Raw genomic sequence first — 22,416 nt, 5'->3', positions numbered from 1 at the left:
GGATTGGTAAAGATCTTTTCCCAATCTGTTGGTTGCCGTTTGTCCTAACCACAGTGTCCTTTTGCCTTACAGAAGCTTTGCAGTTTTATGAGATCCCATTTGTTGATTCTTGATCTTAGAGCATAAGCCATTGGTGTTTTGTTCAGGAAATTTTTCCAGTGCCCATGTGTTCCAGATGCTTCCTAGTTTTTCTTCTATTAGTTTGAGGTATCTGGTTTGATGTGGAGGTCCTTGATCCACTTGGACTTAAGCTTTGTACAGGGTGATAAGCATGGATCGATCTGCATTCTTCTACATGTTGACCTCCAGTTGAACCAGCACCATTTGCTGAAAATGCTATCTTTTTTCCATTTGATGGTTTTGGCTCCTTTGTCAAAAATCATGCCCATAGGTGTGTGGGTTCATTTCTGGGTCTTCAATTCTGTTCCATTGGTCTATCTGTCTGTCTCTGTACCAATACCATGCAGTTTTTATCACTATTGCTCTGTAATACTGCTTGAGTTCAGGGATAGTGATTCCCCCTGAAGTCCTTTTATTGTTGAGGATAGTTTTAGCTATCCTGGGTTTTTTGTTATTCCAGATGAATTTGCAAATTGTTCTGTCTAACTCTTTGAAGAATTGGATTGGTATTTTGATGGGGATTGCATTGAATCTGTAGATCGCTTTTGGTAAAATGGCCATTTTTACTATATTAATCCTGCCAATCCATGAGCATCCCCATGCTTTTCTCTTTCCGTGTCAGAATGCTATAGTTGATATGCTGTCCAGAGATGACAGCAGTTGCTCTCAGTGTCTCAAAAAACCGTAACGATAATATGGGGGACGCCTAAAGGTCCTTTTACACGTACAGTCTTTTCTCCCCCCTTTTACAGACATGCAATCATTTACTGGGGTGACATATATTTAAAGAAAGGAAATAATTGAAGCCGTTGTTTCATAGGGCCATCTTCTGGACAATATGTGCATTACTTAGTTTTTATTACAGGATCCACATGAGCAGCGAGTTTAGACCCAGTCCCTAGAAACTTCTGCAAAGGCTCCAGGAAGCTAGGTAGAGACATGAAGCCATTGCAAGTTGTATTGTAAAAGTCCAGAAGAGTAGGAATTGTGATCCTCTGGGCTTTCTCTCTCCTTCTCACCTGTACCTGCTCCTCACTTCTGCCTCTCAAAGAATTTCTTTCTCAGGACTATCTTCACAGTACCAGGCCCCACCTGAGACCTTGCTCATCTTCTGCCATAATCGGATTTTACACAGCTGTGGGAGTGCAGGCATACTCTTGGGAGATGGTTTTTCTCTAGTGTAGCAGTGTACTTGAGAGATGCTGGTTCTCTCTCCGCTTTCTATTTACATTGGTTTTTTTATAAAGTCCTTAGGAGGTTGTTGTATAGCAGTTCCTACCAAGATTGAGACTACTCAAAATAGGTTCAGGAAGTCCCTGAAACTGACTAGATTCACAAGGACCCTGACACAGTAAGCAATAAAAGCTGAAAGTCACCTCAGACAGAAGGAAGCCGAGCTGCAAAGATGACTCTGAGACCAAACCGCTGCCTGGAAGAAGCAGAAACCAGCAGATAGATATTCTTGGAAGAGTTTAGACTAACTGAAACACCTGGAAGAGACACTCTCCAACCTGTTGACCTGCCTGCAGATGTGCAGTATGCTCCAGGTTCCCAGCTTTGTGAGTTGTCATTTGTATTGGAGTGGGTTTTGGTGATGCAGCTGTCTTTGAGTCATGTCTTGTTACACAACAGAAGCCTCTAAGATTTTAAGCTCTAATAGTTCATACGCCAGGAGTCCTTCTGGTTAAGCTGAGCCCGTTGTGGAAAGGTCTTGGTTAACTGGAAAATTTTACAGTCATTTCTCTCATTTTACAAACCAGTAGTCATTTACTTGGGTGACTTATACATTTGACAAAAGGAAATAACAGGGGCTGGAGAGATGCCTCAGTGGTTAAGAGCACTGACTGCTCTTCCAGAGGTCCTGAGTTCAAATCCCAGCAACCACATGGTGGCTCACAACCATCTGTACAAGATCTGATGCCTCTTCTGGTGTGTCTGAAGACAGCAACAGTGTAATATATAAATAAATAAATCTTTTAAGGAAAAAAAAAAGGTTGCAGTTGGCTCAGAAGAGCACTGCTCTTCCAGAGGCCCTGAGTTCAATTCCCAGCAACCACATGGTGGCTGTCTGAAGACATGCTGCAGTGTGTCTGAAGACTCAGCTAAATAAAAAATAAAATAAATCTTAAACAAACAAAAAAAAGGAAATAACAGGGTTCTGGGGTCATTGAACTCTGGCAAAACTTAACATGGCCACCAAGAGAGTCAAGCACTGCACTGTTTCACTCACCAGAGTAACAGCTCCTGGTGACAATCAATGGAGGTAGGGCTTTACTGTCTCCCTGACAACCTGTCCACTGTGATTCCTAACCCCATATTATGGCTGCTCACCATACATGCTCAGAATCCTGTTGTACTCAGAATACACAATGAAAACAGACTTATTCATCAACTGGATGAACCTATGACTTGATGTCTCTTATTTTTGTATTTTTATTGGCTATTTTATGTATTTACATTTCAAATGTTATCCCCTATGTTGGTTCATCCCTCTCTGATACCCCCTCCCCCTGCTTCTATGAAGATGCTCCCCCTCCTACCCACCCACTGCCACCTCACTGCCCTGGCATTCCCCTACACTGGGGAAATGAGCCTTCACAGGACCAAGGGCTTTTCCTCCCATTGATGCCAGACAATGCCATCCTCTGCTACATATGCAGCTGGAGCCATGGGTCCCTCCATGTGCACTCTTTCGTTAGTGGTTTAGTCCCTGGGAGCTCTGGGGGGTCTGGTTGGTTGATAATGTTTTTTGTTTTTTTTTCCCCCTGTGGAGTTGCAAACCCCTTCAGCTCCTTCAGTCCTTTCTTTAATTCCTCCATTAGGGTCCCCATGCTCAGTCCAATGTTAGCTTCAAGCATTCTCATCTGTGTCAGTAAGGTTCTGGCAAAGCCTCTTAGGAGACATCCTTATCAGGCTCCGGTCAGCAAGCACCTCTTGTCATCAACAATAGTAACTGCGTTTGGTGGCTGCATATGGGATGGATCCCCAGGTGAGACAGTCTCTGGATGGCCTTTCCTTCAGTCTCTGCTCCATTCTTTGTCCCTGTATTTCCTTTCTAAGAAGGACTAAAACATCCACATTTTGGTTGTCCTTCTTGACCTTCATGTGGTCTGTGAATTGTATCTTGGGTAATCTGAGCTTTTGGGCTAATATCTGCTTATCAGTGAGTGCATACCATGTGTGTTTTTCTGTGATTGGGTTACCTAACTCAGGATATTTTCTAGTTCCATACATTTGCCTTTGAATTTCATGAAGTCATTGTTTTTAAAAACTGAGTAGTGCTCCATTGTGTAGATGTACCACGTTTTCTGTATCCATTCCTCTGTTGAAGGGCATCTGGGTTCTTTCCAGCTTCTGGATTTGATTTCTGATCCCTGAAGTGATTAAAAACTGATTAAAGAAAGTACTGAGAAGAGGAATGGCATACATGGGAGAGAATGAAGGGTGGAGCTGCCCTCAAGGCTACTACAGCTTTAAGGTAGGGCTAGAATTAAAAGACCAATGCTGGAAGGGGACTGTGAATCTGCTGCCCTATGGTCCATCTTTGAAAGGCAGCAGGTACTTAGTTCAGCAGCTTTTTCTTCCCCTTTGTGGTTGAAAGATATCCTACTCTGAGTGTGAGAGCGCCATTCATTTTTCTGTTAGAAATCTCATTGACTGGGCTTGGGATACCTTTGAAGAGTAGAGTGCTTATCCAGCATGCCCAGGCCTTGTGTTTAATCTTTTGTACCTCACCCCAACACAACTGACTTTCATCAACTGAAGCCCAGCTAACGTCAAAAATGAAAATCACCAAACACTCCAGGAAACAAGCCAAGATATCAATGCATTAATAGGAAATAAAGAGATCAGAATTGATCCCATAGAAATTTAACAATTTAAATAATCACATGTGTTATAAATAGTGATTTTTAATAGATTTTAAGGAATAAAAGAAATAGCAGTGTTCCCTTGGCAAGAGACCATCAAAAGTTAACCAGAAGATTTGAAAATACATGAGTCCTTATGACTATAATCATTGAAATCAGAAACTCATCAGGCGCAGTGGCACATTCATGTTCTAGAATTCAGGAGGCTGAGGAAGGAGGATTGTAAGTTTGAAGCCAAGCTTAGGGAAAAAAAACCCTATATGATGATAATAATAATAACACTCACATAATTATATAGTGCTGGGCTATAGAGTAAAAACCTGCCTCAATGAAACAAGACAGACAGAACAAACCCTTAGTGGATGAGTTAGCAGAATAGACAAAGGGAAAGAAACACATCTGAAATGTGAAACAAACCAGCCCAGATCAACAGTTATAAGGTCAGCATGAAGGAAACCTAGAGAGAAAATGCTTGGTGCCCATGTGATCTGAAATGGAGGAAAACAGAAAATAAAGAACACATTGGAATGATGTCTGAGCAAATCTGCAGCTCTCATTCACACACCATAAGCCCATCTTATCAACATCGATTACATTCATATCTGTCATGCGTCCCTATTGGATTCGCCCTAGGACTTTAAGAAAAGCGCATTACTTATCTAAACAGCAGAACAAGGCTTGGACAATTTGATGAGGCTTAAAGTTGAATTTGTATTTACAGTCACCATATTTCTAAGCTGTAAGGATTGTAGCATGCCTCTGCTTTGGGGATAATATCCCACAAGATGCTCCCCCTCCCTGTGGTTGCTTTGGTTAAAGAAAAACATCAACATGGGTGGTATGAGATTGTTTGACATTGTTGAGACAGAGGGGCTTGGCGACATCAGAATCCAAGTCAGAGTCTTGATGAAGGCCCCAGAACTTGTTTGTCTCAATTCTTTTCCTTTGAATTCCCAGAATGTTTGCAAGAATAATGGTATGTAAATCTCTCTAATAGGTTTGTTGATGGGTACTCAAAAGAGAAACATAAGTAGTTATTCAACACACAGTGCAAATGAAGTATAAACAAACATTATAAGAACATATGGAATCTACTAGGTTTGGGTCTTTTCTTGCCTTTTAAACGTATACAAATGTGATCTGGAGAGCCGAGAGCAGTGGTTAAGAGTGTGTATTGCTTTTCCAGAGGACCCCAGTCCCATTCCCAGCATCCACATTAGGAAGCTTATAATTGCTGGTAGCATGAGCTCCAGGGGACCTCACCCTCTTCTGGCCTCTGCAGGTACTTGTACACATGAGTATAAGCAAACTCTTTCCACGCCCACTCACTTAAAAATAATAAAATAAATCTTAAAAGAGAAAAAGTACACAAAAGCCACCATATGAAAGACCAAGTCCAAGACTAATGGGAAATCACCATTTAAGATTTTCTACATTGTAACAACTAAAATATGAATTTTAAGGAGGGTGCCTGCATATGCAGGAAAGTAGGAAAAAATAATTAAAGTAAAAATGTTTCTTTCATTGGAACATTTTAAAATTCACTTAATGCTTAATACAAAAGCTCATTTTTCTTTTTGGCCTTTGGCCTTGGGATTCTTTTCTAATAATTGCCATCAGGTCTCTAAAACACAGTGATGTAAACATCTCCCATAGTGGTATATAGAGGAAGGATCTTACCATTTAGATAGTCCCAAGGAAAGCTGACATGACCGTGTGTACACATGCTTACTCAGGAGTTAGACAACACAAAACACTGTTTTCTGTGGAGGAGATGGCTCAGTGGTTAAGAGCACATAATGTTCTTCCAAAGGACCAGAGTTCAGTTCCCGGTAACAAAGTGGGTATGTGGCTGTGAGTAACTATAGCTCCAGGGGATCTGATGCTGTCTTCTGTTCTCCATGGATACTGCACCCACATGCATGCATGTGCACATGCACGCACATGCACACACACACTCATACACACATACTCATGTACACACACACTCACACACACACACTCACTCATGCGCACACACACTCATGCACATACATATGCACGCACATACATACTCATGGATATACACACACATACACACACACACACAAAGGGACGTGTGCACCACCATCACCACCACCATCTTGTTGTGGATTCGTTGTAATACTATTTGTGTTAATTTGGCTCCTAAAATCACATGGGGATCTGCATGTTCAGACCCTGAAGGTCCATGCCCTGCCTCCAATTGGTTCTAATTGGTAAATAAAGTTGGTGATGGCTAATGGCTGGGCAGGGAGACTGAGGAGGGACTTTAGATTTCCTAACACAGGACCATGGGATGAAGGAGGTTTTAGAATCGCCTTGACAGGGGTGGGGGGCAGAAAGATCAAGCCGAGAGCTACAGGAGAGAAAGCATATAATGCGAAAGAATCAGGGTAAAGTGCTTCCCCCCACACTGGGTGTGGGGTAGCTGAGATGGAGTATAGATTTTAGAAAGTAACAATTCAGGAATATCAGAGGGGAGAGTGTGCCAGCCATGGGGAGGTTTGGAAAAGCCCAGCCATTGTGCTGTTTAAGGCAAAAACAACAGAAGCATTATCTGAAATATTAAACACCAGAAACCAATCTGCCTGTCTGTCAGTCTTCCCTATTCACACAAGAAAGTACCATGTAACAATGTACAACATGCTAATAACACAGGGTGAGCATGTGTAGCATATTAGATACACTTTTAATTACCATGGTAATGCTACTATGGTGGCATGCACAGCCACGTTTATATTTAATATCAAGCAACATATAATTTCATTACATCCATTGCTTTTAACTGACAGCAATGTAGTTTAAATTTTCACGCACATACATGTTCTTTACTGTCATGGTGTGCATGGAAATACCATAAAGTGACTGTAGCTGATCATGGGTGAACACACCATGCCAGTCACACATACAGACTGAAATGATGTTGCTGAAGGGAAGGGTCCTGAAGTACCTCCTACATGATTTTCTGTGTCTAGAATGCACATAAATAAAAATATAATCTTAAAAAACGGACTCCTTTTAAAAACATCAATTAAAAACCTATATATATTTTTACATATGTGTATGAGGTTGATGCGTATAAGTTTATGTACTGTACAGTGTGCAATGACTAAATAAAGCTAATTAACATAACAATTACTTCAAAGCCTTTCTTAGGATGAAAACATTTGAAATTTATCTTCTTGTTGGATTCGGAAACATACAAGTATCATGATGACCCATAGTTACCAACAATGTATTTTGTGTATGTGAACATGCCCATAGGAGTTGGTCCTATCTCTATTTCAATCTTATTCCTAAATAGAGTTTCTTCCACTAAATAGGTCTAGGATGTTGAGCTTAGATCATTAGACTTGGCAGAGGTCACAGTTACCTGCTGAGCCATGATCACCAACAAAAACCATGATTCACATAGAAACTTAAAATAAAAGTGCAGTGGCTTTATGTCACCACTAGAGAGCACTGCAGTAAGGGTTTTGCATTGCTTGAGCATCAGAGGTGTTTTGAAAGCAAACTCATTTTTAATATTGGTAATTTGTTACTGGAAAGTACATTTGTGCTTTGAATAATGAAATTATGACATTTAAGGAATCTATATTTGTGTTGGTTTAAATTAAAAGTTTTTTTTTGTGATTGACAACACTTGAAGCTATGAAGAAACAGAAAACAGAAAAACACAGTATATAAAATATAAAGATATTTAGTACATGTAGTGTTGAACAGGAGGCCTAATCTTTCACCAGGAGCCATCCGGGAGAGGTTAAGGCTGGCAGGTAACTTTCCTGGAGATGGATGAGCCTGAGAGGCAAGGTGTCAGGATTGCTTCTTGTAGCGGATAGGCCTTTCCTGTCAAAATTACACACCATCACGATTGCCAGTCATTAGCCCACCATATCAAGAAAATCTCCTGTAGATCAATATAAAGATGAAGTTCATGAATTAATGGTTTAGATGAATTAATGGTTTCATAGAATTCAAGATACGATTCAAATAATTTTAGGAAGAAAAGGGTTTTTTGAGGGTGTTTAAGTTAATCTATTATTATTATTATTATTATTATTATTATGTATTCACTCATTGTCCCCTCTAGATAGCCCCCTCCCACAACCGTTCCCCTGTACCTCTTCCTCTTTTTCTCTGAGGATGTGGGGACCCCTTGGGTATCCCTCCACCCTGGCATATCAAGTCTCCATGAGGCAAGGTGCATCCTCTCCCACTGATGACAGATAAGGCAGCCCAGCTAGAAGAACATGTCTTATGGACAGGCAACAGCTTTTGGGATAGTCCCCACTTTAGTTGTTTGGGACCAACATAAAGACCAAGCTGCACATCTGTTGCATATGTGTGTAGAGGCCTAGGTCCAACTCCTGTATGCTCTTTGGTTGTGGTTCCATCTCCAAGAGCCCTAAGAGTCCAGGTTAGTTGATTCTGTTGGTCTTCCTAGGGCATTCCTGTCCCCTCAGGGACTACAATCTTTCCTCCTATTCTTCTATAAGAGTCCCAAAGTGCTATCCTCTGTTCGGCTGTGGGTATCTGCATCTGTCGGAGTCAGCTTCTGGATAGAACCCTGTTAGACTCCAGTCTGCAAGCATAACAGAGTATTATTAATAGTGTCAGGGGTTGGTGCTTGCCCATGGGATGGGCCTCAAGTTGGACAGTTATTGGTTGGCTGTCCTCTCAGTCTCTGCTCCATCACCAATCCCTGAATTTCTCACAGACAGGGTAAGTTTGGGTGGAAAGTTTTGTGGGTGGGTTGATGTTCCTATTGCTCCCCCAGGGTTCTTGCCTGGCCACAGGTGGCTCCATATCCCTAATGCTATGAGTCACAGCTAAGGACACCCCCATTGATCCTTGGGTGCCTCCCCTATTCCAGGTCTCTCTCTCTTCCTGGAGATGCCCCCTACCTGCCCCCTCATCAGTTGCAAATTTTCATTTATTCTCATGGCCGTCCAGCTATCCCTCTGGCCCCTCTCTACATCCGATACCAAACTCCCCCACTGCCTTCCTGATGCACCCTCCCACCCAGTTCCCTCTCTCCATCTGCCTTCCATGACCATTTCATTCCCCATTCCTGGAGAGACCCAAGCATTCTCACTGGTGCCTTTCCTTCTGTCCAGCCTCCTTCGGTCTGTGGAGTTTAGTATGAGTATCCTGTACTTTATGGCTAATATCCACTTATAAGTGAGTACATACGTGGATGTGCTTTTGGGACCTGGTTACCTCACTCAGGATGAGATTCTCAAGTTCCATCCATTTGCATGCAAAATTCACAATGTCTTTCTTTGTTTTTCATAGCTGAATAGTGTTCCCTTGTGTAGATAGATGTACCACCTTTTCTTTATCAATTTTTCAGTTGAGGGCCATCTTGGTTGTTTCCATCTCCAGAACACCAATGGCTCAGATTCTAAGACCAGCAATTGATAAATGGGACCTCATGAAACTACAAAGCTTCTGTAAGGCAAAGGATGCTGTTGCAAATGAAACTTTTAACTGCTTTGAACGTAACTGTCAACATCCTTCAATAACTCCCAGTTTATGTAATATTTTATCTATGAAGTGATTTTCTAAATAACATTTGTCTAAGAAGGTATAAAAAGTCAGAGAAAAGAAATACGGTTGTTGGCTTGAGAGGTTCTGCCCTGTCCATGCATGCATGCATGTATGCATTCATCCATCCATCCATACATACATACATCTTTTTTTTCTAATTTCATGATGCTAACAAAAAGAGTTTATGACCAGAAACCAATGGGTTTTGTCCTTAGAATAGCAAAGAATTATAGACAGAAGAATTGCCAAAGACAAATAGACTTTGGCCTCCCCACTGACTCCATACCCCTATGAAAAACAAAGACATCATGAATTTTGCAGGCAAGTGGATGAAACTTGAGACTCTCATCCTGAGTGAGGTAAACAGGACCAAAAATCATAGTTCTTTAAAGAACTAGTGCCATTTGAAGCCACTGGTACAAAAACACTCATGGGATTGATGAGACAAAATGATGGGGCCCACCCAGTGTGTGCGCGTGTATGTATGAATGTGTGTATATCTGTGCATATTGCCTGTGTAAAAGATGTTCTTTATTTTCTTTCTGGTTCACAAGCTCTGAGCCTCTCTCCTGGTCAGTGAGTGGCTCCTGGCTGGCCAATAGAGAAAAGACCCTAGCAATAAATCCTTTACTTAATTCTCCACTGCTAAACATCAAGTGTTAATCACTACATACTGGAAATTTTTGTTCTTAATCAGAGTTAAGGAAAGAAAAAAATTATCAAAAGTAAGATATTTTGCCCTCGTAATTGCAAGTTTTGCCACTGCAACCAGCAATGCCCCCATTGCTACCTTTCCCAGGAAACTCTGTGTTGCCAGGACGGCCCCCAGCATTTCATATATACAGATTTTCTTCATTATCAAATTATAATTTATTTAATATGCTGTACATGATGCATGTGTTCGAGCACACATTTACCTTGGGGCATGGAGCCAGCTTGCTAGCCCTTATTATCATATTTTAATGTCGAGTAGCAGAATCATAGCATATTACATTTGGACAAGCAAGTGCTTCCTGTATTTTACTGCTAGAAATTGACCTTGCACATCAACGATTATGTTTTTAATTTTCTCCTTTTCTCTCTCTAAAGAGTCACATCACAGAAAATGTATTAGTTACTCTTAGGTTTCTTGGCAAATTGCTTCTAGAAGTTAAGCTAAGCTAAACCACACTGCCTCCAGCTGTCTTTCTGGATGTACATTTTCCAACACAACACCCCTAGTGAGTCATGCTCATTTTAACTTCAGTTATATACTCATGTTGGAATTATGAAAATAGAGGGTCAGTTTATAAAAGAACATTAGGATATTGATAAGGCAAAATATTTACTTTTTTTTTTTCATGTGTGGAGGTCAGAGGACAACTTTGGAAGTCGGTTCTCTCCTTCTACCTTGGGTTCTGGGGACTGAACTCTGGTGGTCGGACTTGCTTAGCAAGTATTATTGGCCATGGAGGTACCTCATGGACTCAATATTGATAAAGCTTTGAATCACTAAATACTAACATTTGAATGGGACAGTTCATAACTACCATTTATTCCTATGACGGAAGAGGAAGAAACTAAAATTATTCTGGAAAAATCAAAATAAGACACAGAACATTGATAGTTTTCTTCAGTTCATATTATAGCAGTCACAAGGTGAGTGGAGCATATAGATTTATTGTAAAATTATCCAAAAATTTGACCATAATAAGAAAGAAGTTCTATTCTTCAGTGAGGTTCTGATGGCAATGTATGTATTTTCTGTCCCAGCCATCATCACGCAAGTATTTTATTGCCTGTTTCAAATGTGGATATAAACTCCACAGTCTTGAATCCTGCAGTTACTGGATATTTTAATTCAATTACCACAAACTTGTTTAAAATTCATTAGAAAACAAACCTATGTATGCTATGTAGAAATAGACATGCTTTCTTCTTTTTTTTATTGGATATTTTTTATTTACATTTCAAATGTTATTCCCTTTCCCAGTTTCCTATCCATAAGCCCGCTATCCCATCCCTCTCCCCCTCTCCTCTATAAGCGTGTTCCCCCCTCCCCAACCATCCCCCTTCCCACCTCTCTGCCCTGACATTCTGCTATATTGGGGGTCCAGCCTTGGCAGGACCAAGGGCTTCTCCTCCCTTTGGTGCCCAGCAAGGCCATCCTCTGCTACATATGCAGCTGGAGCCATGGATCTGTCCATGTATAGTCTTTGGGAAGTGGTTTAGTCCCTGGGAGCTCTGGTTGGTTGGTATTTGTTGTTTTTATGGGGTTTCAAGCCCCTTTAGCTCCTTCAGTCCTTTCTCTAACTCCTCCAACTGGTACCCCATTCGCAGTTCAATGGTTTGCTGCTAGCATTCGTCTCTGTATTTGTCATGCTCTGGCTGAGCCTCTCAGGGGGTCTGTTATATCAGGCTCCTCTCAGTAAGCACTTCTTGGTTTCATCAATGCTGTCTAGTTTTGGTGGCTCTCTATATTTGGGCTGGATCCCAGGTTGGGCAGGCTCTGAGTGGCCGTTCCTTCAGTCTCTGCTCCAGACTTTGTTTCCATATCCCCTCCTATGAATATTTTTTCTTCCCCCTTTTAAGAAGGACTGAAGCATCCATACTTTGGTCATCCTTCTTCTTGAACTTCATCATTATATCTTGGGTAATTTGAGTTTTTGAGGTGATATCCCCTTATTGGTGAATGTGTACCATGTGTAGTGTTTTTGATGATTGGGTTACCTCACTCAGGATGAGATATTTTCTAGTTCAACCCATTTGCCTATGAATTTCATGAAGTTATTGTTTTTGATAGCTGAGTAGTACTCCATTGTGTAAATGTACCATATTTTCTGTATCCCTCTGTTGAAGGGCATCTAGATTCTTTCCAGTTTCTGGCTATTATAAATAAGGCTGCTATGAATATAGTGGAGCATGTGTCTTTGTTGTAGGTTGGAGTATATGTTTCAGTATATGCCCAGAAGTGGTATAGCTGGTTCGTCAGGTAGTACAATGTCCAATTTTCTGAGAAAGTGCCAGACTGATTTCCAGAGTGTTTGTACCAGCTTGCAGTGCTTAATATAATACTAAAAATTTGTTGACATAGTGTTTCCCATCTAAGTTGTTAATATTTAATATCTCATATGACTACTGCGAATTTGGTGGTGTTTTAAGGTCATTTTTCATAAGTTTCTAATTAGTTTCAGTTCAATCACTTATAAATTCTAATATAGCTCATGATCCAGTGGCTGGCAGAAGTAAGACTTAGGTCAGCTGCCTCTCATCCCGTGACTCTCAACAGTAGTTCTTCCTCTTACACATCCACACCATGCAAATAACAAGCCCGTTTTTCAACATGAGTCAGGACAAGGCTCTGGTAATTAATATTTAAGTGAGCAGGCCACCTGCTTCATCCTGTAGCTATGGAACTAAGGCTCTCTGTGGCCAGTAAACTTCATGTTATTTTTCATTAAGAAGAAGTCTAAACCTATGGGGTGATGACAGTTTAAAGATACTGAATAGGTTATCTGTATTTAGGCATCACTAAAGGATGGTCGATATTGCAGCATTCATCCACAAAATAGTCTGGGAGTGATCAAAGGTTTGCCCTGATGAAATAGCCATTGACGGCCTCTATGACCGACATATACTATGTGAATTAATGTATGTGAATAAAATATAGAGTGAGAAAGATGTTTTCAGAACAGAATTGAACAAGATGTTTTGAGAAACTTGGATATGTGGACTGAAGATTCAGAGCATCCAATCTATGTGGAAAATGAATGCATCCTTTCAGCTGTATGTGTGAAATGTATAGAAGCATTACTAAAGCTAGGGTCTTGCTTCATGGAAGACTTTTAACAGGCATTCTATTATTTTCTACTTTCCAGTATGGCATAGCTTACAGCTATTCCCTGAGGATGTTTTACATGTATACAAAGTGTTTCACCCACCACCTTGTCTTCCAACTCCTCCAGCCTTCATGTCCTTTTCCCTTTTCTTTTTATAAATCCCATTGAGTAAAACTAATGCTGTCCATAAAGCATGGATACAGGGGGTCAATCCCTGGAGCATAGTCAATGACTAGGGAAGTACTTGGGAATAAGAACTGACTGCTTCTTTCTCCGCAGCTATCGACTTCCACAGCTCCTCAGGTAGGAGTGAGGATGCCGTCCCTGGCTTGATTCTGTGCAGGCCTTATGCAGCTTGGAAGCACAGCAGCTGTAAATTCATGAGTGCAGTGGTCCTCTCATGCCCAGAAAATGGTTCTGCCCCATTCCTCCCTGACCTCTTTGCTGCCCCAGCTTCCATGATATTTCCTGAATCCTTGTGAGGAGGGTTATTATTTTGTAGCTGGTCACTCCACAGCCTCCCATTCTCCACACTCTGACCTGTTTGGAGACTTTGCATTGACCACCAGCCACTGCACAAAGAATCTTCTCTGGTGAGGTCTGTGAACTGCACTAATCTAAAGGTTTAGACACCCCTCCCTGGAAGGCAGTTTGACGCTATAACATGACATAATCCTGAATGCAGGCTGAACAAGAACCACTGGAAACCGTTTGTCTATTCTTTTATTTTCACATACATAGAAACAGCTTAAACTTATAATAGGTTTTAAAATACAATCACATACATAAACACTTTATTGCACATGGGAAATACTTTGGACAAAGGACTGCGAAAGACACAAACAGGTTATGGGACAAGATGGGAGTTATTCCAGGGTCCAACCACAAGGTGTATGTCCTGACAGAGATCTGCCACGACACATATTGCACTTTTCTTTCTAACACTTTGAAATCTGCTCTACAAATATTCCTCATGTGCTGGGCTTTTGTTTCTTCCTTGAAACAGACTACAGAGATTTTTAGATACTAAGAAATATGTACCAATGAAAATTAACTGTCTACCCTGAGGCAGTTAAAGAAAAGGTCACCCTTATTCTTTGGGGGGAAACAATTGACAAAATAATGAGGCAAAGCTCTGTTAATAGATGGAGCTACTGCAAAGCTTGTTTTCATAAGCATTGGTCTACTTGTGAATGCTTTTGGAGTTTAAGAAAATCATTAGTCAGTCATCAATAATTTCCTGTATCTACATTCATCTTTTACCACCACGGAATCCCCTTCAAATAGTGCAAATGCAAGAAGGCGCTGGCTTTTGCAGTCATTTAGCAATAAATAGTGACTCTAAAACTAGTCATTTGTATTCATCCTAGGTTTAAAATATAAAGTGCATTTATGAGGCTTCATAGCCATCTTCTCATCTTTGATGTGATTTCCAGTCAGTCAGTGACATTTTCAGTTCCTGGTCAAGGGACCTTCCTGGGTCTTCTTCCTTGTGTTCCATAGTCCTATCTATCTGGAAGAGTTCCAGGATGATGTAAAGTTGGTTTGTGTGGTCTTCGTGGAAAACTCAACCACAGAGTAGCATCCAGTCACACAACTTTCCTGAGGTGCTATGGCACAGTCACCTATACCTTTATGCTTCCTCCTCGTAGGGAGGCCTCGATGCAGACCCAGTGTAAGTTTGTCTCGCAGTCTACAGAAGCAACATCTGTGTGGTTCAGAGACACGCACTTTTTAGACCCTGTCACGTTGAACCTGTCAAACCAAGAGACACTCAGATTTACTTCCAGTTCATCGTTTCCAGCCAGTTATGTGAGAATAAACTTTGGGGTGATCTCTATCATTTCTGTTTGTTCCCTGAGTAGGAAGCGCAAAGCACAAGACTTCCAGCCAAGTAGCCACAGTTTGACGTGTAGAGACATCAGACAACATTGGAAGGGAATCACCAATAGAGAAAGTAGGCAGAGTTAAAGGCTCTGTTTTTCTCATTTTAGTGGATTTCCCAACAGAGTTCAATATCATATTCCCCCCACAGATCTTTCAAGAAGCACAGTTTAGGGGGCTTAGGGCATGGTCATAGCTAATTTCCTCAAATACTGATATTTTATTTAGACCACTGGTGGTTTTCTTGTATTCCTTTGTAGCCTATCCACAGGTATACAACCATGGGACACATGCTAAAAGTCCCTTTACCAGAGATACAAATTGTTTGTTTTTAAAGGAGGGCTTCACTATTAGACGAGGCTAGCCTTGAGTTTGCAGAAATTCACCTGCATCTGCCTCCTGGGTTTCAAGACTCAAAACAGGTACCACAGTGACTAATTTAGAAATATAGACTTTTATATTAAAAATACTTAATATTGATATCATATCAGTCATTATACAAATGCTATGAGAGTGAGAAATATATTCAGCTCTGAGTTTTCATATGTTAAAGATCCACACTAAATTTACAGAATGCTCCTTAAAACGTTAATTCTGTCTTAGTCATAGGTAATGACAGTGTCTTTATTGCTGGGGGGGGTGAATTTTCAATTGATTCATAAACACACATAATTAGGTGCTATGATATTGTCCTTTGTCCCCATAGGGGTGAAAACTGGGAGAGGGACATGAAACAGACATTTCTTTTCCAGTAACTGCTTCACTGCCATCTGAGACATGTCCTGGGACCACGTCAAACCAACTAAGACTACTGCTCACATTAGTGCTCGCCAGGACAAATCTAAGGGATTGGAAGGAGTTATGGAGTAAATTTTAATAATGAAGAATGCCTCTCAATAATTCCAAGGGGCGTAATATACACAAAAGCAGTGATAAGAGCTGTGTGAAGAAGAACTGAACCACTGTGAACAATGGAACTTAGAAGAAAAGGGAGGAAATGTTTAAAGAAAAAAAGAAAGAAGAAAAGGAATTTAATTTTTTTAAAAAAAAAATGTGTCAGCCTAGAGAGAACAGAGATTTCTGGCGACTTACCAGCTGTTAAATTCTTTGCCGTTTGCCCATTTCCATGTCTGACTAGCTTCGTTTCTCAGCCCAATCCAGTGTTTCAGTCCACCAGCATATCGCTTCAGAAACGCCTTAAAGAACAGTGGGGTTAGGTTACAAACATGACGGAGCATCACGGCTAAGCTGGTCATTGCATCTGGCATCAGCCCATCGGAATCGTTGGTCTTTGAAACTAAGCAATCAAACCACACTGGAAACAGCCGACTCTCATTCTGACCGTTTAGAGTGTTCACACAGCGCCCCCGCCACCCATGACTAAGTTTCCCTGCACGTGAGAGAGGTGCCCAGTGTTCACTTAGAATACATTGGAACCACAGAAGATCTAAATAGAACAACAGCGTTTGATGGGATCGGTTGTGAATCTTACCATGTCCTTTTCCGAATCAATAACAGCAAGGGTAGCGTTATCTTCAGAACAAGATTTTTGGGCCAAGGCCCAAGTCTTGGTTGTGGTAGAGAAAAAGTAACATTTCCCGTTGTATGAAAACCACTCATTCTTGCAGGAAGCAGCATGGTGGTCAAATGACTCCAAATTCTCATAGAAGCCCGGACAATTGTACTTGCCCACTGTGGACAGGAAGAGCATTAGTTTTAGTAACGAAAGAAACCAAACCTCTCCGCAAGTAAACCTAGTCTAAGGGACACTCTGCTCTTTTGTAGGGAAGAAGAAAGCAGACCTCAGTTACCATCTGTCCAGTGCTCAGTGTCCCTCAGGACAGGATGAGCATGAACAGAGGGTTGTGCTGTCTTGGTCATTATGTCAGAAAGTGTCAGAGAAGTGGGGGGAAAACTCTCAAAAATAGCATTTGGGCTAAAAAGAGAAATAAATGTTGTAACTTCTAAGTGGTATTTTGAATATAAATGCCCTGCACAGGAAGTTGATTGAGGGCTCATTTCAAGCAGCGAAGGAGAAAGCAAGGATAAAGCCTGGGAGGAGGTGGAGGAAGGGAAAGTGTGATCAGAAGATGCTATATGCAAAAGTTGTGATTAGAAAATACAGTAAGAAGGAAGGCTTGGGGTATTTCTTCAAACTGTAACATTTCTTATTTGTAAAAGACATGGATGTGCCTTGGCAGGCATGGTGGCACGGGATGCCCCAGCTGGCCCTGGGAGTTGCTTGCTGTCACAGTGATCTAAAGAGTTTGGACTGTTGGCTTGAGATAAAAGACAAAACTATTGGCCACCTTTAGATTAATCTATAGGTTAGATATTGTTGTTCCTGCCAACCATGAATGAAAAGTCTGCATTTTTCTAGGTAAATATCTATTTGCAAATTATACATATATAATATATTATAGATGTAATATATAGATGTAGATGTAAATCACGTCTACATAATGTATAAGTCAGACACTTTAAATATTTCTAAAATTGTTGCAGCTGTCATTCAGGGAGCATGGAATGTATTTCACGCTGATCATAAAACTGACCGTTTCTGTGTCTGAGATGTTTCTGGGTCAATCAGAAGGCCTGATTAGCTAGACCAAGTTAAGACCCATTCATTTCAGCTGTATGGGAATGCTTACTGCTAGTAGGCTTTTAGGGGATTTGTAAGTATAGGCAGACTCACCACTTAAGGCAAAGAGAGCTATGATTAAGGAAGTGATGAGGACCACTACGAGCACAGCACAAGGGATAGGAACTTGAATGGATCCTTCATGATGCTTCTCAAAATGTACACTGGTGCCATGGTCTGTAAAGGGAAAGAAATGGGGTGAATTCAGACTGTAAGATCGAGCAGTTGATATTTTTTGAGGAATATGAAATTAATCAAACAATGTCTTGCCCCACTAATAAAAATATTATTAGTCAATTTTACCAAAATCTGAGTGCATTTGAAAAATGTCTTGCTGGGTAGAGATAAGGCAAGGCAAGTAAAATGCTGACTTAATAAGGTATCTTCGTTAGATATGTATATATGTATATCACTATGTATACATAGATACATAATTTATGCATGTATTTAGTGGGCATAATGGGTATGTTTCATAGCTATGCAAATTCAAGCATATCATTATTTTTTTTAACCACAATATAAGACTTTTAAACACCCATTTGCTGTAGGAGACAAATAAAAAGGCGTACACTGACTGTAGTTCCCCAGTCTCCTTGGGGTTAGCTACTGTTTATGGGAGATGGAATGCTCAGAATAAATGTGTGCAATGTCAATTTATGCATAAATATTCAAAAGCAGGATAAAATCAAAAAGTTGAAAACTTGATTTTGCTTCTTGGTAATGCTAGTGCAGATATGGAACAATTGCCAACTTTTACATATTAATACTGAGAGTAAACTTGAAAAATACCTTGAAAGTAATTTTTTACAATGTTATGTACACATAGGGACTGGAGAGATGCCTCAGTGTTTGAGCGCATGTACTGTTCTTGTAAAGGACCAGTGTTTGGTTCCCAGCATCAACATCAGTTGGCTCACATCACCTGCCACTCCAGCTCTAAAGGTTCCGGTGCCCTCTTCTGGCTTCTAAAGATTCCTGTGCACACATGACCTACACTTCCACAGACATAAATAAAAAACAAGGTTTTACATACACCACTGTATGATCCATACAGTCCCACACGCACACACACACACACACACACACACACACACACACACTCACACACACACACACACACTCACACACACACACACACACACACACACACACCTCTAAAAAAAATAAAACATGTTCTTAAAATGCCTTGCACAGCAATATTCATAGAATTATCGCTAAGACCAAGTCCTGAAAATAATCCAAATATCTGTCAGCATGAGAATGAATAAATGCCTATTGGTATTTCCATATAAAATAATTCTAGCAATTCAAATAAAACCCTGATGCATACAACATAAATCTAAAAAAAAGTTCAATGAAAAAGTGTATTCATTAAAGATTTCATAAAATATTTCCATATAATGGGCATTTTAGAGTAAACAAAGTAAGATGTGGTGTCAGATATAAGACATGTGTTTGCAGTTATGCTTGTGAGAATGGCACCTATCGAATGTCCTAGAGTCATGGGGATATTCAAATATTGTTGGGAATTGTGGCTACACATTTGTTGTGTCCTTACACTGCACTCCTGTGATGTGTTCATTCATTGTACATAAATTATAGCACAGTTAAAATGATGATGTAAGAATGAACAGTGAAACATTACATTTTATAAGATAGATTAAAATAACAAAAGAAAAGTAACAATGTTTTAAAACGCATTGAAGTGATTTCCCCTGTAAAAAGGTTGAGAAAACTCACAGTTACCTTTAACTAATAAATGTTTCTATGTCAGGATTTGGATTTGGATAGGTAGACATATGTCTGTCTTAGCATGGAAATAGGTGACTGCAGAGGGAAAGTCAATTTTTAGCTTTAGATTTTGGATTTTGGTTTTTGCATGGTGAACTCTCAAGATTCAAAACAGTGTGGCCCTACAAGAATGCCCTTGTAAGTTCCCAAATTCTCCAATATGTTCTTTTTTATTGCTCATGGAAGCTTTAATGTGAAATGGCTCCTTGAATAAGATTATAATTAACAGTGGAAATCAGTCTCCATGGTTGTAATCCTAACCCTTAGAGTGGTGCCAGAGGAGAGTGAGCTTGAAGCCTTTGGCTACAAGGTGAGAAACTATCTTAATATTTTTCTCATCATAAAAACATTTAACTTTTCATTGTGAATTTCATTTTATAACTAAAAGATCATTTCTGTAGACTGTATTTGGAATTTGTGGATTCTTTTTTTTTTCTTAGAACATTTCATTCCAGAGAAACTTAGAGAGGAGACATTGTGTGGCGAGCATCATCAACTTGTACAAGAGAAGCCTTTATCGATCCTGCCCAGGTCTCTTTCCCTCTGCCTTCCTTTTTACACTCATACACAATTATCTTCAGACATAGTCTTCAGTAGCTTGAGTAATAAGTTCAGAGATGGTTCTAGTTTCATTTCTCAACATATGATCGTCACGTTGCTTGAACGCAATTTATCAAGATCTCTGAAAGCACAGCAAACACACCCACATCCAAGCAACCCTAGACCTCAGCTAGCTCAGGCCATCGACCCACCTGGTGGGTAGAGTACTTAGACCAACTCCCACGTGACACTTTATTTCCATCACTGAGGGTCATTGCTAACTACAGTTCAACTTGTTGCCTAGGCAACAAAACATCCTCCCCACTCCCCCACCACACCAGGGCACTCCTGAGGCCTGTACATTAATGAAGAGGGTGAAACAGATCCACCTGTTTACCAACTTTCAGTCACCTAAATGGGAACCTGTTGATTCCATTGTTTCTGTGCTGCTAAGGTCGCAGCCAAGACAGCGTAAGTTAAATATACAAGGGTAAATGGGGCTGATCGCAGGCCAGGTCAGGAATTTCTGCATTTGGTCCTTCTTTCATTCCACTATTTATCATAATTTCATTATTATCTATTATCTGCCTTTTAAAAAATTTTAAGTGAGGCATACAGGTATGGATTACTTAGGTATCTGAAGATGAATATCATAGACTTCATATCTGTATGTATTTGACTTCATGCTCTCAAATAAGGGATGAGTTTTAAAGGTAGTGGAAGCTTTTTCTTTCTCTCTTTTTTTTACAACAAGCCAACTTGAGAGAGAAATACTCAGAAAATAATTTATTCCTCACCAACTATCTTGGTGTTGTTAGCCATAACATATCACTTTATTAACTGGATAGCTTGTGCTTACAAATAACTCTCCTTCCCAAGTGCTAAGTGCTTTGAGATATAAACCACTCAGATATAAACAGAATGGGAAAATTCTGACAACAGGAAGCATAAAGTGTGTAGCACAGACAGAAAAGACAGAAATGTGAAGGGTGATCATGTTTTTATAAAAATGAAGAAAAAATGTATAGTTGTAGAATTCAAAGTGATGCATTGGAGGAGAGAAAGAGAACAAAATGGAAGGAAGGGGTTCCATAGGTCGCTGCAGAAGATGACACTTTAATGACAGTCTTACGTTCTAATGAATCACCGCATGACACTGCAAATGTTCAGTGTGTGTAATGCTGTTTTCTCTGAGCCTAGATAGAGACCTGAATGCTACCACCACCTGGAAGATTCATGAGGAGAACACCAGAGAGGCAAGACACACAGAAAGCAGGCAAATGTACAAGGGAAGAGGAAGAACGTGACTCTTCATGTGGTAAATAGAGTTATTCCTAAAGAGAAGGGTAAGACACACTGATTATGCACAGGTGGGTATGGGAAAATGATAGAAGGTAAGTAGGTCAAGTCAGATCACTTCCCATATAAATCTAAAAGTTGAGATGATACAAATTAATTCAAAGAAAAAGTCTTTTCAAGATCTTCCAAAATTCATAGAGCTCCCTCTCATACAAGTATTTTGTCTTTGAATGGCCAGAGAGGTATTTACCTATGCCCGGTTTCTCTTTTAATGACTGACTGAAATAGAACATAACCAAGTCCTCCAACAATCTCTCCATTCTCTACTCTATTCCATACATCAAATATAGAGATCATACCAGAATGTAAGAAATCACATGACTTACCCCTCTGCCCTCTCTCCAGATGTGAAGAGCTATTTTCTGTTATGGAACACTCTTCAGAATTCATCCTTTAAAAAATTTCTCCCTTAAGATCCCCGGTGAATCTCAAGTGGTCTACGGTGTGCCCTAGATGGACCTGTCTTGTTCAGTGTCTTGATCTCTGAGGGTTTCAGCCTTTATACTCAATTAGGCAGGCTCCACCCCTTCCTCTCACCACCCTGTACTCTCTCAACTCTGCCAGTTCTCTTTAATTTTTGCTTCAGTGCCCTAGACACCTCACCATGTGTTGTGGTGAGCTGCGGGTTTTCCCTGCTGTCTGAAATGTGCTTTCTCACAACTGTAGCTTCAAGAGGGAGTGACAAATGGGATTTTCCCAAAATCGAAGACATCCTTCCACAAGCTTTTAGAAAACACAAATAACTTAGGATATTGGCATACTCTAAACAAGGAGCTAAAAGTTTAACTAAAAGCTAAGAGATTGCTGTATCCGATCTGGAAGA

General features: G+C 40.3%; 1 protein-coding gene across 1 annotated transcript; it reads right to left on the bottom strand.

Moving 5' to 3' along the window:
* Positions 1-14,083: 14,083 nt before the first annotated feature.
* LOC116904569 (early activation antigen CD69-like) lies at positions 14,084-22,057 on the bottom strand. The gene is made up of 5 exons (XM_032907368.1): positions 21,920-22,057; positions 17,958-18,080; positions 16,755-16,954; positions 16,355-16,458; positions 14,084-15,133 (listed from the first exon to the last, which is right to left on the bottom strand). Exons 1-5 carry the CDS (start codon positions 21,981-21,983, stop codon positions 15,004-15,006), a joined length of 621 nt encoding a protein of 206 aa, XP_032763259.1. The 5' UTR covers positions 21,984-22,057; the 3' UTR covers positions 14,084-15,003.
* Positions 22,058-22,416: the final 359 nt, after the last annotated feature.

The sequence above is a fragment of the Rattus rattus genome, chromosome 6, assembly GCF_011064425.1.
Source record: "Rattus rattus isolate New Zealand chromosome 6, Rrattus_CSIRO_v1, whole genome shotgun sequence".
Lineage (NCBI taxonomy): Eukaryota > Metazoa > Chordata > Mammalia > Rodentia > Muridae > Rattus > Rattus rattus.
Note: the sequence above shows the minus strand (reverse complement) of the source record. Positions and strands in the feature narration are given on the sequence as shown.